General features: G+C 48.2%; 1 protein-coding gene across 1 annotated transcript; it reads right to left on the bottom strand.

Annotated features, from left to right (window-relative positions):
* Positions 1-10,304: 10,304 nt before the first annotated feature.
* Positions 10,305-14,107, bottom strand: LOC111944144 (intraflagellar transport protein 70B-like). The gene has a single exon (XM_023946935.2). It carries the CDS (start codon positions 12,809-12,811, stop codon positions 10,811-10,813), a length of 2,001 nt encoding a protein of 666 aa, XP_023802703.2. The 5' UTR covers positions 12,812-14,107; the 3' UTR covers positions 10,305-10,810.
* Between the last annotated feature and the right edge of the window lie 519 nt (positions 14,108-14,626).

Below are 14,626 nucleotides of genomic sequence, written 5' to 3'. Positions count from 1 at the left end.
GTGGTGGCTCAGCATGCCCTATCCTAAAGCACAGATTCCCATAGGTTATTTGGGAACCTCCTGCTGAAACGGTGAAGCTCAGGTGCCTACATGCCATGAAGATCTTGGCCTGAGGCCTCTGTTGCTTCATCCACAGTTGCTTCACCCCTGACCTTGGGCTAGAGAGCAAAACGGCAGAGGGGGTGTGATGATCCTTAAAAGCCACTTCAGTGGTCAGAACCCAGCTTTGGTGCCTGCATGGTTCAGGTCCCACTTCCCTATGCCTGAGGGAGGGAGAAGAGCTGCTCACTGCACTGGGGGCCATTTTCTTACGTGGCACACCCCTGAATGTGTCCCTGCCACAGGCGGTCCCTTCTGGGGGACAAAGGAGTGGATTGAAGCGCACATGCACCAGTGGCTGAGCTGCCACAGTGTGGCAACTGTGTGATCCAAACCTGAGCTGGCCTTCCCTGATTATGAAAATTTGTATTTTTCCAACAGTTCTCCTTATGCTGTCTATATTTGAGTCTTCCTCCTTTGTTCTTTGTGTCCCGTTGCACCCGTGCTGTACTTGTCCTCATTTCAAAACCTACACATGCGCCTCTGAGCAAGCTTCCAGGCTGTGGCATGTTTTATGTGTCTTTATTAGCTCCAAAGCTGCAGTGAGATTACATGACGTCTAGATTTCCTTGCAGTCAAACTTAATATCCTGAGAAATGGGAAATTTTACTGAAATCCTGCAGCACTGGCCAGGGTGTGGGAGGGCTGACCCCACCCCACCCTGCTGTTTCCATGTTTCCATGCCTGTGTTGTTGCCATGGATGTGCAGAATTATCTGGCTTGAATTTTCTTCTTCTGTTTTATTTTTTTTTATTTGTTTTGTTTTGTTTTTTGTTTTTGTTTTTTGTGCAAGGAGCAGAGAGGGGTGATGTGGTTTTCTACGTGTCAGGGTGGGACAAGAGCACTTTAGGTAATTTTGCCACTGCCCAATTTAAATTAATGTGAAGTTGTGATGGGAACCCAAAATGTCTTAATCTGAAGAAACCTACAGGGGGAAAAATGATGGTGAAAATATGCTGCATGAAAAAGGTATTCAGCCTTCTGAGTACTATGGGAAAACAAACAGGAATAGCTGTAAGCAATAATCATAAGGATATGAAATGTATGCTGGTACTTAGCTAGTATAAATATTCATTGCTTCAGGGGAGCCAGGCAAGCCAGCATCAGCTGAGGATATTAGCTACATGTCATGGACTGAAATATTTCTGTCAAAAAGAAAGCGGGGGGCTGTTTGCAACTGCATTTTCAGGCAGAGGCAAAACTCAGTCCCTTGGAGGCACAGAAGTGCACCCTGGCTCCCCTGCAGCCCTTAAAGACTTTACTCCCTCCCAGTGCCCTTGCTGCCATCAGTGCTTCTGCTTGGCTGCTCCCAGTCTGGGATTCATTTCAGAAGGGAAAAAGGCAGAGTGCTTCTCCCTGGGAGCTTTGCTGCATACACAGGATGCTGGGAGAGGGAGAGTCTGTAACAGAAGCACTAAGCTGCTCCCAGGGGCTGCTCACCACACGGTGTTATCCAGCTGCAGGGCTACTGACACAGCGACAGCCTTGGAATCACCGGTGAGATCCACCCCTCTGCTCTCCAGTGACGACTGGCAGGCTCTCAGGGAGAAAATGCAGCAGCAAAGAGCCCTCGGGAGACAAAGTTGCCAGGCTTACTCCCCAGGTTTAAAGTAAAACTCCCCCTAAATGAAATCTAGTAATCCTCACTAATCCTCACTAAATGGAGATATGGTTATTGTTAGTGCTATAGCAGAGCCCAGGAAGGCTCCTCCAGGACTGCATCAGATTGCAGGGATTCAGACACGCAAGGTGAAGAAAATGGCAGCCAGGAAAATGGGTAAATGAATCTGTCTTTGTTCAGTGTCAGGAAATTAATGCCAGCTTCTTAAGGCATGGGAAATGACATTGGCTGCCAAATACAAACTGCTCTGGATTTCATGGGAATAATTATGACAGTGAAATATTTTCTTAACTTGATCTTTGGCCACATACTAAATGGAAAGAAGTAAATTTGGCACCGCAAATGCAAACTGCGCCAAATTAACTTATACCCATGGAGGATCTGGCCTTACAGACCCTGCTCCACAGGGCCAAATCCTGCTGTCACTTATGCTGGTGTAAATTTGACTCTGTTTTGCTGAACTGCGTGGAAGTACTGGGGCTTGCACTAGGTGAGTGTGAGCATAATTTAGCACTCAGAGAGGACCCTGCCTCGCGGAGGTCAGTGGTGTCCTGATGAGCAAACCCCCAGCTCGTGCAGGAGCTCCACAAGGCAGAAAAGTAGGGGTGAGGGGCCCCCTGCGGGCTTGATAGAAATGCGGTCTGAAGTGGGAAGTCCTTACCAGAATTACATCCCTGTGTGCAAACAACCTTCTACAGATCAGTTCAGAGCTAGCAACCCCCTTCTAAGGGGTGAGCACATGGTCACGAACAGCTAAGATGAAATCTCAGGTTTTGTAGGTCTGGTCTGTACTTCTGGCTGTTTCCAATGTGCTGATTATCAGTCCAGTCATGCTCATTTGCCTCCTACCTCTGGACCCTCTTAAGTTCAAATAAAGAAACAATTATTTGCATTATTACATATTTATTTGTATCAGCCCAGATTAACACTTGATGGTTCTGGGTTCAAACAACAAACAAAATGACAACATTAGCAAATGAGATGATGGTCTGTTTTGCATTCTCATTCTGGGCTCATTTCCACCAGTTTAATTCAAGAATTAATTCAGAAGAATAAAAAATACAATAGCACTCTATTGGTACAACAGGACAAACAACCTGGACTCAAACCATCTTATATTTTCATCAGAAAAAGGGAGAACATATCAAGCAGGAAAAATATTTTAGGAAGAAAAATACATCACAGCCCATTTTTGGTTTACATTCTTGCAGTAATTTCATGGCAGAAATATTAAGCAACTGCTGTCACATAGGTTGCTTTCCTCGTCATCCGGAAGCAAGGCTAATTACTTAGGTTAAAACTCAGAATGAAAGCATTGGTTATTGAGGTCTCTTGTGTAAATATGCATCTAATTGAAAAATGGAAATCAGAGAAAATAATTATTCAAAACATGGTACAGTCTTAAATTACAGGAGATTAATACACATCCTCAGTGTTTTTAAAAGCAAAAGATGGGAGGTTTCTATTTAATGTGTCTCCCTAGGGATGAATTATCTGATCTCTAACATGAGAAAACACCAAAGCAAAGGCAAAGGCCTGCTGTTACTCTACCACGGAAAAACATGTTTCTTTGAAATTTCATCAGCTAGAAAATCAGTGAGTACGGTTTCAGATTTCATAGAGGAATTTTACTGGGGTTTTTTGGGCACAAATGATAAAAATGCTATAAATTCTATCTCAGACTCTGCAAGTGAAAGGTTTAAGAGATTATGTGAGTAAATCATTCATCCCTTCTGAATATCCTGCTGATAAAAGGGATCCCCTGATGTGATATATACTGTCAGGTTTGAATCTGAAGCAGAGAATTTCTTTCAAGTTCCCTTCAGGGAATCTGTACATTTTATGCTGAATATTAGGATCACCTCTCCAGGCATGGAGAGGAAGCTAGAATGAGACCCTAAAGCCATAGAGAAATTATCAGAAAGAGATAAACTGGTTTCCTTTTTTTTTTTATTAAATTCTCCTATAACCAGCTTTATAGCCTAGCAAGTCACAAAAATTTCACAGTACATTACACATGCTGGCTGGCAGGCATTTCACAAGATCAGGGAGGCGTCTCTGCGCCTGGATTGAGCACAAAGGCAGAGGGCAGGGCTCCCGCATCTCCCTTCCCGGAGACGCCATCCCGCTCTAACAGCTTTATATTTTGTTCACTCTTTCATTGCTACCGACTCCCTTTACCAGCGTTTCATGCCTCCCGAAGCCCTGCTTCTTGCGCAGGCTGGAGGCAGAAAAGAAGGTGTGGCCCTGCTCATGCCGGGTAAAGCTGTGGCTGCTCCCCATCTCTATAGGGAGGGCGATTCCTGCCTTGCACACAATTGCGAGCGCTCGGCAGAGGCTGCCGTGTGTGAACAAGCGCTCCCGCGGTGCCACCGCCACCGGTACCCAAAATCGCTGTCCCCCTGCCGATGCCGAGAGGCAGCACAAGCGCCTCTCGCTGGGCCGTGCGCGGCCTTGCTCCTCCTGAACGCGGGGAAAGGGCAGTAGGGATTTCCCGGAGAGCCGAGGGCAGCCAGCGCCGGGCCCGAGCGCGCAGGGATGCTGCCCTTTAAGGGCTTCCCTTTATTCCTTCTCTCCAGCCACGCCACGCAGGGAGCTCTGCCGCGGCTTGGGAAGCTCGGGGTTCCGCTCCCCTTTGTGTCGGGAGCGGCCCTGCGCCGGCAGCACGGCCCGTTCCCCTTCCCGTTCCCCTTCCCGTTCCCCGTTCCCCTTCCCTGTTCCCGTCCCCGTTCCCCTTCCCTGTTCCCGTTCCCGTTCCCCTTCCCTGTTCCCGTTCCCGTTCCCCGTCCCCGTTCCCATTCCCTGTTCCCGTTCCCCGTTCCCCGTCCCTGTTCCCGTCCCCGTTCCCCATCCCCGTTCCCCGTTCCCGTCCCCCGTCCCCGTTCCCCGTTCCCCGTTCCCCGTCCCCGTTCCCCGTTCTCCGTCCCCGTTCCCCGTCCCCGTTCCCGTCCCCCGTCCCCGTTCCCCGTTCCCCGTTCCCCGTTCCCGTTCCCGTCCCCGTTCCCCGTTCCCCATCCCCGTTCCCGTTCCCATCCCCGTTCCCGTTCCCCGTCCCCATCCCCGTTCCCATCCCCGTTCCCCGTCCCCGTCCCCGTTCCCCGTTCCCCGTCCCCGTTCCCGTCCCCGTCCCCGTTCCCGCAGCCGGCCCGCGGGTCCCAGCCCGGCGCAGCAGCGCCCTCTGCAGCACGGCCCGGCCCCTCCGCAAGGGTCGCCCGGGGCGCGGCTCCCGCCGAACCGGGACCGGCTCCTGGTGCTTCCTAGCGGCAATTCTGGCTCCAGCGGCGCGGCGGGCTCGGTGTGCTGGCTGCGCCTTTGGCCGGCCAGCATCAGAGCGTGTGGCGCTCGACGCTCTAAAAGCGCCATGTGCCTTGAGCCGCTCAGCAGGGGGAGAGCAAAGGATTTATGTGCGCTCTGAACGCCCCTTCCCTCGGCGCTGATGGCGCTTCTCCGTCTCCTCCCGCTCCGCGTGGGAGCCGCAGTGATAAACACTCCTGCCACAGCGAGAAAATGCGACGCGCCGAGTCGAGCTCTCGCCTTCCCGTTTGCCGGCCGTGAATCAGCGCAGGGGCACACAAAGAGCTCCGTGAGGCTCAGAAAAATCCGAGCGCTGCTAATTTTAATTTGGAAAACGGCTGTTGGTAAACAGCTCAAGCCAACAGGATCTGAGTGTTAGCCAGCTCCCTCTGCCCTCTCCCACGGGAAAGAGAGCTATAAAATAAAACCGAGTCATAAAAAGCCGTTCATCAAGCCGTTCCCTGCTCGTGACACGGGCTGGAAAGGGTCCTAGGGGTTGGGCAAAAGGAGAAGGTAAGCAGCAAGAAAGGCTGAAATTCAGGGAAGTGGATGACTCTGCACAGCAGAGGACAAAAAAGCCATGAGAGGCTCAGGCCGTTCAGAGCCAGCGTGTACATTCACCCCGGGAAGTTTAGAAGTTTGCGATGCCGGGTGATGATTCCCGTGTTCCAGAGGAAATGCGGCACTTGCGGGTTGGATTTCCCTTCCCGAGGCGTTCCTGGCAGGGTGGCAGTGGGGACACGGCTGTCTCCCGGGGCCGGGGCTGCGCTGCAATCCTGGGCGAGGCGCTCGGGAGTGCTCAGCCCTGCGCTCAGAGCCTCCGTGCCCGGCCAGGTCCGGGTGAAGGATCACAATCCCCTGCCAACTTCTGCTTCTGGTTGTGCAACAGCGATGTTTTCTTAATGTGCGACAGCTGCGCCAGGGCAAACACGGGCTTAGCTGATTTCTAAGCAGCATTTTCAGTGGGTAGGAACAAGGGGTTTTGTCATTGAATAAAACGGGTTGTAGCATCCCAGTACTTTCCAGAAGCTGTGCTTGGATGGCTTGAAACACTAGTCTGTGAAAATGGGTGTTTTCTAATGTGCCAATTTAAGACTCATTGAAGTCAATGTGAACTTTTTTACTGGTTTTTCTGGCCTGCAGTTTGAACTATAAACTACAGTGAATTTAGGGGAAGATCTTCAAATATAGAAATATTCTGGACTGATTGGTGTGGTTTGGCAAGGTCTGCTCTAAGGCTTTATTAGTTTAAATTCAGGCAAGATCTAGGAAAATTATGCTAATCAAAAGGTTCTTAGAAAAACGAGTCCAAATGTCTCGATTCTTCTACTTCATGGAAAAGCATCAGCCAAAAAAAAGAAATGCTTTGCTGAAAATAGAGCCTAAGAGTTCGTCAGTAGTTAAAGCCTCTTTTACTTCATTTAGAAACAGTTTCTTTGCATAGGACAGGTTGTCCAAATGAGGTGCAAATACACTTCCTTCAAAAACATGAAGAAAATGCACATTGTCCTGGACATATCCACTCCTTAAGAAGAGAGGAGGTTTTAGCAGTGTCCCAAAATATAGAGGTATTTCATCTACTGAAAGGTTAAAGAGAAATAAAGGAAGAGAAGCCTTAGGGAGAGGAGGGGATGGATCTTTCAGTGCTTATCTTTCAGCCCACACAGCCACATTACCACATCAGTGTTCCAAATCTGAATTTTTCAAGGTTAGACTCTTCTGCCTTTGCTGGAAGCTAAGCCAATATAGTTTTGTGGAAGTTTTGAACTCAGGCTTCTAAAATAAGATGTTGTTTGTAAGATATTGTGGAATGGGATGTCAAAATCAGTCTTTATTCTTGTAACTTCACCATTTTTAGAGAAATAACATTCCTCTCCTTGTTAATCTGCTAAAAGGGGCTTGCTTACCCAGTAGTACTATGCACATCTTTCCCAAGGAAGAAGGCCATCATGTTCCTCCTAGCACTGTATAGGAAGACTCTGCTGTCTCACCTTTTATCCCTGTTGTACCATAAAGTCAGCCACCCCTTGATTACAGACATTCTTTGGTCAGCTCTGACTGGAGCTGATCACAAGGGTCCCTGGCATTCACTACCTGTATTGTGCTGATGGTGTCAGCAGATAATTGATGGAGATTTGAGCACCAAGGGGATCCAAGGTGGGGCATGAAGTAAACTGTATCTCAGGCCCTCTGTGCCTCTCCTGCTCCTGCCAGTGCAGGTGGGCTGCTGTCAGAATGCTGGTCTGAGGCCTTTGCTCGTGCAATGTGTGCTGTGGTAACTGCAAGGGTAATTGGAAAATGTGTCCACTGCAGTACAACACAGCTTGTCACCTGCAACAGAGGTATCAAGCCCTTGTTTTGAGGACAAGAACATTTCACAAGATGTCCTGTAAGGACAAGATGCAAAAGAGGCTATTAGTGCAGAAGCATCTTGTGCTGCTCACCTTTCAGACACTGATGCTTCCCCTTGCTCCCAACAAAAAAAGAAACACACCAAAAAAAACCCCCAAAAAACCCCAACAAAACCAAAACAAAACAACAAACCAACCGAGGCTCTTGCTTAGGAATCTGAGCTTATCTACAGCTGTTTTCCCATTGCAGGCCCTGGGAATATGGTCAGATGTTTCTGGGTAGTCTTTTTGATATTTTTTTGGAACAAAAGGTCTCTGCTGGCTTAGGGCATTAATTTAGGCGGATTTTACTATATGTATAGGGAGCATAAACTGTTACTTGCTATCTCACTTTCTCTCTAAATAAAAATGTATGTGCTTTCCTTTAAAAATGTATTTTGTGTGTAAGTCACATAGTGATAACATTAAACGTGGTATAAAGACGGTAATAAAAGTGGTTGTAACATTTATATATTTTTCATGACCAAAGTGCTCTGCACTGGGAGATGCTATAAACACGTGCTTGCCACTGGAGGAAGCAACAGTCCTATGCTGCAAAAGATATCAGCCACGTGAGCACAGGCCCCAGTTCTTCTGGGCACAGAGTGCGTGGGTAGGCAGCTCTCCAGGACAAAACAAGGGCGAGGGCATCTGGCCCAGCATGTCACTGCCATGGGAAGGTTGGGTGCTATTGCTGAGGAAGAGGCCATGGTGGACAGGGTGGAAAATGCTGCTGGAACGGAGAGGAGACTCCTTGCAGAAGCATCTCTCGATGCAGCAGAGGAGGAAGGCCTCCTCCTCCTGTTGTACCTCAGCTCTGCCAGTTCTCCCTCTCCTTTTCAGCTGCAGAGCCCTTTGAGATCCTTGTGTTCAGCATCACCCAACCTACCCAGAAGCCCTGGGCTGTCTTTGGGCACAGCATACTCTATGAGGAAAAACACATAAAAATAGCAGGAAAAGGGAAGAACGGGAAAAATGCTGCTCTTGGCACTTCTGTTGAGATGTAACAGGATGAAGCAGATTCCAGGCATGCCGACTGCCCTCTAGCCGTATCTTCTAAAACAGCCACAGCTTGCAGAACGCCACAGCCTTTTCTGGGGACTTTTTTTTTCCATTGGGAGCATGGCTCATGTCCCTCCCCAGCCTGCGGCCAAGGGGCCGGTGCGTTCGCTGCAGGCTGCGGCGGGCAGTGTGTGCCAGAACCTATTGGCAGTGCAGCCGCGTGCCAGCGGGAGGCGAGGGAGTGATGGAGCGCTTGGGGCTGCAATCCTGGCATCGCTGCTCTCAGGAAAGCCACGCTCTGGCTGGCAAAGAGCATATGAGAATCTGAACTGCTCTCCATTAGAGGGCACTCAGCATTTGCACGGGCACGAATCTGCAAAGTGAATTTTTTTTTTTAATGTCCAGTGACTTTTACAGAAAATGCACAATGAATATTAAATAAAGGGCATTGCCTATTACTGCACTTCAGATGCTGTTATGTGGTGTGACTTTTTAAAAACTTTTTTTAAAGGTCATGCTGTTTATGCTGCATAATATATAATACAATTGCACTGTAAATTAGAGACATGCTTTACAGCCTGCTGCTGTGCTTCATGGAGGTGAACAAAATTTGAAATCACGGGTCTCCTCCCCATGGGGAAACAGTTGTGGGAAATATTTAATATCACAATAACCAGGGGCTTAATGGCCTAGCCTAGTATGAGTGATGGAGGCCTCTCTGGGACACCTTGCTGCATCTCCTGTCTTCTCTCTAGTTTACCTAGACCATTTTCCCATTCTTAACACTTAAATTTGATTTTAATTTGCTGTTATAGGACATTTAGGGTAAAATGCAGCATTACCTAACCCACAGCATTTACTTTAGCTGCATGTGATATGCTCAGCCCTGAGAGGTTTCTCCCCCAGCAGACAAGAGTTGCCTTTTCTCTGTGTTGAAATGGTTGTAAGCCTGTGCAGTTCCTATATACATTAACTCTTTGGAAGGATTAATTGTTCTATTCCTTTATAATACCTTCAAAACTTCAAAAATGCTGTTCTTTTTCTTCCCAGGTAAACCACAGCATAGAAACTAAATTCTGAGGGGACATGCAATCTGATTCTAAAAATTCCCTCAGGAATTTCCCTCCTCTTCAGGGAGCTAATATCAAACGTAAACAAATGAGGTAAAGCTGTGGATTTTTGATAATTATTTAAAAAACTTCAACTCACACATTGCTTCAAAGGGCAGAACACGCAAAAAGGAGAGCAGCCATGGAGAACCAGACTGCATAAAAACACTGGAAGGCATTTTGGTCCCACTTCAGTGTGGAACACGTGTTTGAAAAGAGATGGGAAGAGTGTTGAGAAAATACAGACTGATGCCAGGGTGAAGGAAATACCAAGTAAGGAATTAAGCAAATAAACAGGGTCTTGAAGTGTTGTAGGGTGCAGGAAGAGTGTAACACAAGGAGGAAACTGAGAAGCAGATTTCTTCCACCTAAGGGTACAGGTTGTAAGCCTTGCATGAAATAAAAGTTAGATGGGTTTTTCTTTAAGAAAAATGAAAAAGAACATAATTTCACATTCACAGGTCTCTTACCAGAGACTGTTTTAAGAATAGTGTTTGGACTGGAGGAGCTACACATGGAGGACTGAATTACTCTGTAAGCACTTGCTCCCAAACAGGTTTGCAGGGCAACAGCTGATGCCCAGATGGTGTGGGCACCAGGACTGATGGGCAGCACTGAGCAGGGTCTCTGAAGCCAGTTGTCACAACAAATTTTATTTCAAAATTAGATCTAAACTGAGTTATCATCCTAATAGAGCCTTCTTAGAATTTATTCCTGGTCCCTGTATTAGTTATAGAATTTGCTAGAACACCTGTGCATTATTAATGAGTTAACAAAAGGAAACATATGTTTGTAGAACTGATTTTTTAATATAAAGCCATTTCTTTTGTTTAAATATACTATCCATGTGATCTGCAACATATTAAAAATACTTTAGAAAAAGCAGAACAAAGAAACGTTTCACACATATGCACAAATTAGATAATTAAATCAACAATTTCTTCAAATTCTGTCCTAGAAGAGACAGATAACATTTTCTATTTTTCAAATGTCAACAAATGAAAAGAAACTTGATCAAAATTTCAGAAGGATAAAGTATTATCTTATAGGTGAAAACTCCATGGTATTTCTATGACATTCTTGGTCAACACATCTTAAGTTTTATTTAACATGACTGGTTACTGAGAACGGTCCTAGTTATTTGGTACAGCTTAATTTAATGAAAATGTACTATCTTCTACTGAACGTCGTTAAAATACAGCACAAAATCTTTAAAGAATTTTGTGAGGGTTAGCATTACCTCACAAGCACAAGAAGAGAACGAAGTTCTCATTTCTGCTGTATGATAACAACATTTACTCAGGCCACCCACTTATCTTATACATCAGTGCCCTCAAAAGCCTGGCTTCATAGGTGACTGTGTTTTTCCCATTCTGCATCCCACTCTCTTCAAGGGGGTGCTCAATGACAGCTGGGATGTTTCTTCCATACTGTTCACATTGCTTCAGAAACTGCAGGCACTCCTGAATCACACTGTCACGCAGCATGATCATGTGCTTGGACATGTTCTCCAGCAAGGACAGGAAACACCGCTTAGCGTAATACCACGTGTCCGTGCTCAGTTTTTTGTTATATGGCTCCAGGCTTTTAATGATCCTGGAAATACCGAAGTCATAGTTCCCCTTCACACAGTAGAGGGTACCAATGACTAGATTGACAATGCAAAGATGGTAGGTATTTTTATCAGGATGATCATAAGACAGCTGCTCTTCTGCCTTCTCGATCTTCCTCATTAGTTCCTCTGCATCCTCATTCTGGCTTGTCAGGATGTAGGAAACGCAGAGGTTTGCTAACACAATGGCACTGACATCGAGAATGTTGTCGTAGTGCTTTCTAACTATCGGCTCATAGAAGCTAATAGCCTCTTTATACTTGTTCTCCTGCATGAAGAGCACGTGAGCCACATTGAGCTTCCACACCTCGTGTTCCTTGCAGAACTCCACTGATTTGTGGAAGATCTTTTCTACCATTGTGTAGTTTTTCATGTCCCAGTAAATCTTTGCCTGGGCCATCAAGACAGGGACATATTTATCCAGAGTCTCATCATACTCATTAATTGCCTTTTTTAGAGCTTCATCATCCCAATTTTGCCTAGCTTCCTGTACTTGTTTTGTGAGTTTTCTTAGCTGCTCAGTCATCGTCCCTGCTAAATCATCTAGCTTGTGGAAAGCCTCCTCAGGGGCAGTTTGACAAGTAATAACAGCATCCAAGAAGTTGTACAGATAAGGTGTGAGCAGCTTGTAGGTCAGATGGGCATTCTCAGCCAGCACATCAGCTGCCAGGTCGTAGTATTGATGCTTGCAATACAGAAGTAGCAAGTTACCAAAAGTTTCTGGTGGATAGGGGTTCTGCAGGAGAAGAAACTGCAGCTTCCCAAACCCATCAGTGGGCTGGCTGTCCATGTTCATGAGTGCTTGGTTGTGCAGCGTGACCGGATCCAGCTCCTCCTCGGCCCTCGGCGGCATATCCGTGAGCGCTTCCTGCGCCGCTTTCACGTTGCGCAGCTGGTACTCGATGGCTGCCTTGAGGTTGAAGGCCTCCACCAGGGCCGTGCGGTGCAGGAGCAGCGTGTTGCCCACGCTGCGGACGTCGATGCCCTCGGTGGTCATGCCCACGTTGAGCTCCGGGTGCTGGTGGATGCCGCGCTTGATGATGTCGGAGATGTACTTGAGGGCAGCGTGGTACTGCTTGGCCGCGTAGGAGCACAGCGCCATGTTGTAGGACAGCTCGGGGCAGTACCCCAACACTTGCATGGCGCTGGCAAACTTGCCGCTGGCCTCTTCGTGCCTGCCCTGCCGGTACAGCAGGCAGCCCAGGTTGACCTCGGCATCGGCCCGCTCCGAAGGGTCCTCGGCGGCTCCGGAGCCGCCATCAGCAGCGGCGGCGAGCTCCTCCTCCACCAGGCTCTGGGCCGCCGGGAGGTCGCCCTGGGCATAGTGGACAGCGGCCTGGAGGCGCAGGGCCCGGCGGTGGAAGGCGGGGACGTCCAGCAGCGGGCTGGCGACGCGCAGGGCCTCGGCGAACAGCCCGGCCTTGTAGAGGGCCTGCGCATGGCACAGGCGGTACGGGTGCAGCTGCGGGTGCAGCGCCACCAGCTGCTCGTAGCACTCGGCCGCCGCCGCGAACTCCTGCAGCTGGTAGTGGCAGTAGCCCAGCAGCGAGAGGCAGCCCCGGGAGCGGCAGCTCTTCTGCAGCCCGCGGTTCAGCAGCGACACCGCCTCCGCGAAGCGCCCGCCAGCGATGAGCCCGTACACCACGGCCGTGTGCTGCCCGTCGGGCACCGGCGAGGCCTCCATGGCCAGCCCCGGCAGTGCCGCGGCGGGGGCGGAAGCGGGGGCTTTGCTGCCATGGCAACGGCGCCGCCGCGGCGGAAGTGGTCCCGTGCGGCGGAAGTGGTCCCGTACGGCGGAAGTGGTTCCGTACGGCGGAAGTGGTTCCGTACGGCGGAAGTGGTTCCGTACGGCGGAAGTGGTCCCGTACGGCGGAAGTGGTCCCGTACGGCGGGGGCTGCACCGGAAGCGGCGGCGCGCGCGGAGCCGTGTGGCGGGGGATGGCGGCGGCTGCCGTGGCCGCGCCTGACCGGCCGCTCTGCCGCCAGTGGGAGCTGGTGCCGGCAGCGGAGCCGCGTCCTCTGCGTTTTCCCTCCCTCCTGCGCTCCCCTCCCTGCGCCCGTCTCCCGAGCACTGACATGGCGTGTTCAGTGCCGGTGCCGAACTGCCCCAAAGTGCTGGAGCTTTCTGAAGTCGCTGCCTGGGCCAGAATATTTCCCTCGTTTCGGGATCTCGTGCAGCTGGCGGAACAAAGAGTAAAAATCAGCTCCTGTACTTGTAAATGCTGTGTAGTAGTTCCCTTAGGCAGGAAGTGGTGTAAAAGCAGGCTCTAAGCGAAGCACGTAGCTGACGTGTGCCTACACGGCAGCAAGCATTTAACTTCTGTCTTGGGCTTTGTCAACATGAAGCATCCCCTTCACAGACCATCAAGATCCGAAGCTGGTTAAGGCTGGTGGAAGGCAGAAAATATGTCTCTATCTTGGCACAATCGGACAGCTCTCCTGCAGCTCTCAAAACCAGAATAAATTACTTCCAACTTTTCTTACTCAACAATGTAACTGTGCTTTACTTTTAAGTTTCTTTCCCTCCATGGTATCTACTGAACAGTGATACTCCAGACCACAAGACTGCATAATCTGTGTATTTTCTGTAGATGGGAATAGCTCCCTTAGGGTCACCAGACAGATCTGGTTTCTGGTCATTCCAGACTAATGCCAGAGTATCCAGTGAAGGAGTTTAGCTTGCCCCAGGAATGAGTGCTACTAGGCTGTGTGTCAAAAATCCTATCTCTTGCATGTTTTCAGCATCTTCTATTTGTGTGATTCAGTAGTCGATAGATAAAGCTGTGGTTGATCCTAACAAGTTTCAAAGTAATAACAAAAAAGAAAATCATAGTAAGCCATTAAAATGATTTATTTTTTTAAAGACTAGTAAACCCAAGTTGCTAGTTTCAAAAGCATGCTTTGAAAGCTGAACCAGCATAGTTTGAACTACTAAGCAAAACAATAAGAGTAATGTTTTTAAGATAAAAAGAAAAAAAAAAGAAAATTATGCAGAAGTCTTTTAAGTTACACATTTTGCAAGTATCTGGGATTCACTTGCCTTAGAACAGACACATGGTATTTCTGTGCATCTGTCAGCTGTCTCCCATAGGTAGAGATTTAGGGTTTATAATGGTATTCCCCAGAAAACTGTAAGATGCAATGGCCAACATGCTTAAAAAATTGTAATTAAATACAAAGTAATCCAAGAAAGAAAAAGTAGCAAGCAATATACAGGATGTATTCCAATAGTGGCACATTCCAGTGACAGGAGTCTCTGGGGCATTTCAATTCAGCAGATTATACATCCCACTTCATTGCTATCTTAGAAACCATTCACATGATTTTAACTCTTTGAAAACTCTTCCTTTGAAAAAGCCAGTAAAAAAACTTTCTTCCTTTATATTTTCTTGCCCATAACACTCTAGGCATTGAAGTGCCTGTTAGTATGTTTTTTGTAGCTTTGAAATAAACCTGTTTAAAAATTCCTCTCAACGCACAAATGACTTATCAGGAACTA

Source organism: Cyanistes caeruleus, chromosome 7 (assembly GCF_971803275.1).
Source record: "Cyanistes caeruleus chromosome 7, bCyaCae1.hap1.1, whole genome shotgun sequence".
In the NCBI taxonomy this organism is placed as follows: Eukaryota; Metazoa; Chordata; class Aves; order Passeriformes; family Paridae; genus Cyanistes; species Cyanistes caeruleus.
Note: the sequence above shows the minus strand (reverse complement) of the source record. Positions and strands in the feature narration are given on the sequence as shown.

What these genes read in the sequence shown, in the direction of transcription:
- LOC111944144 (XM_023946935.2), bottom strand. Translation starts at nt 12,811, where the DNA reads ATGGAGGCCTCGCCGGTGCCCGACGGGCAGCACACGGCCGTGGTGTAC.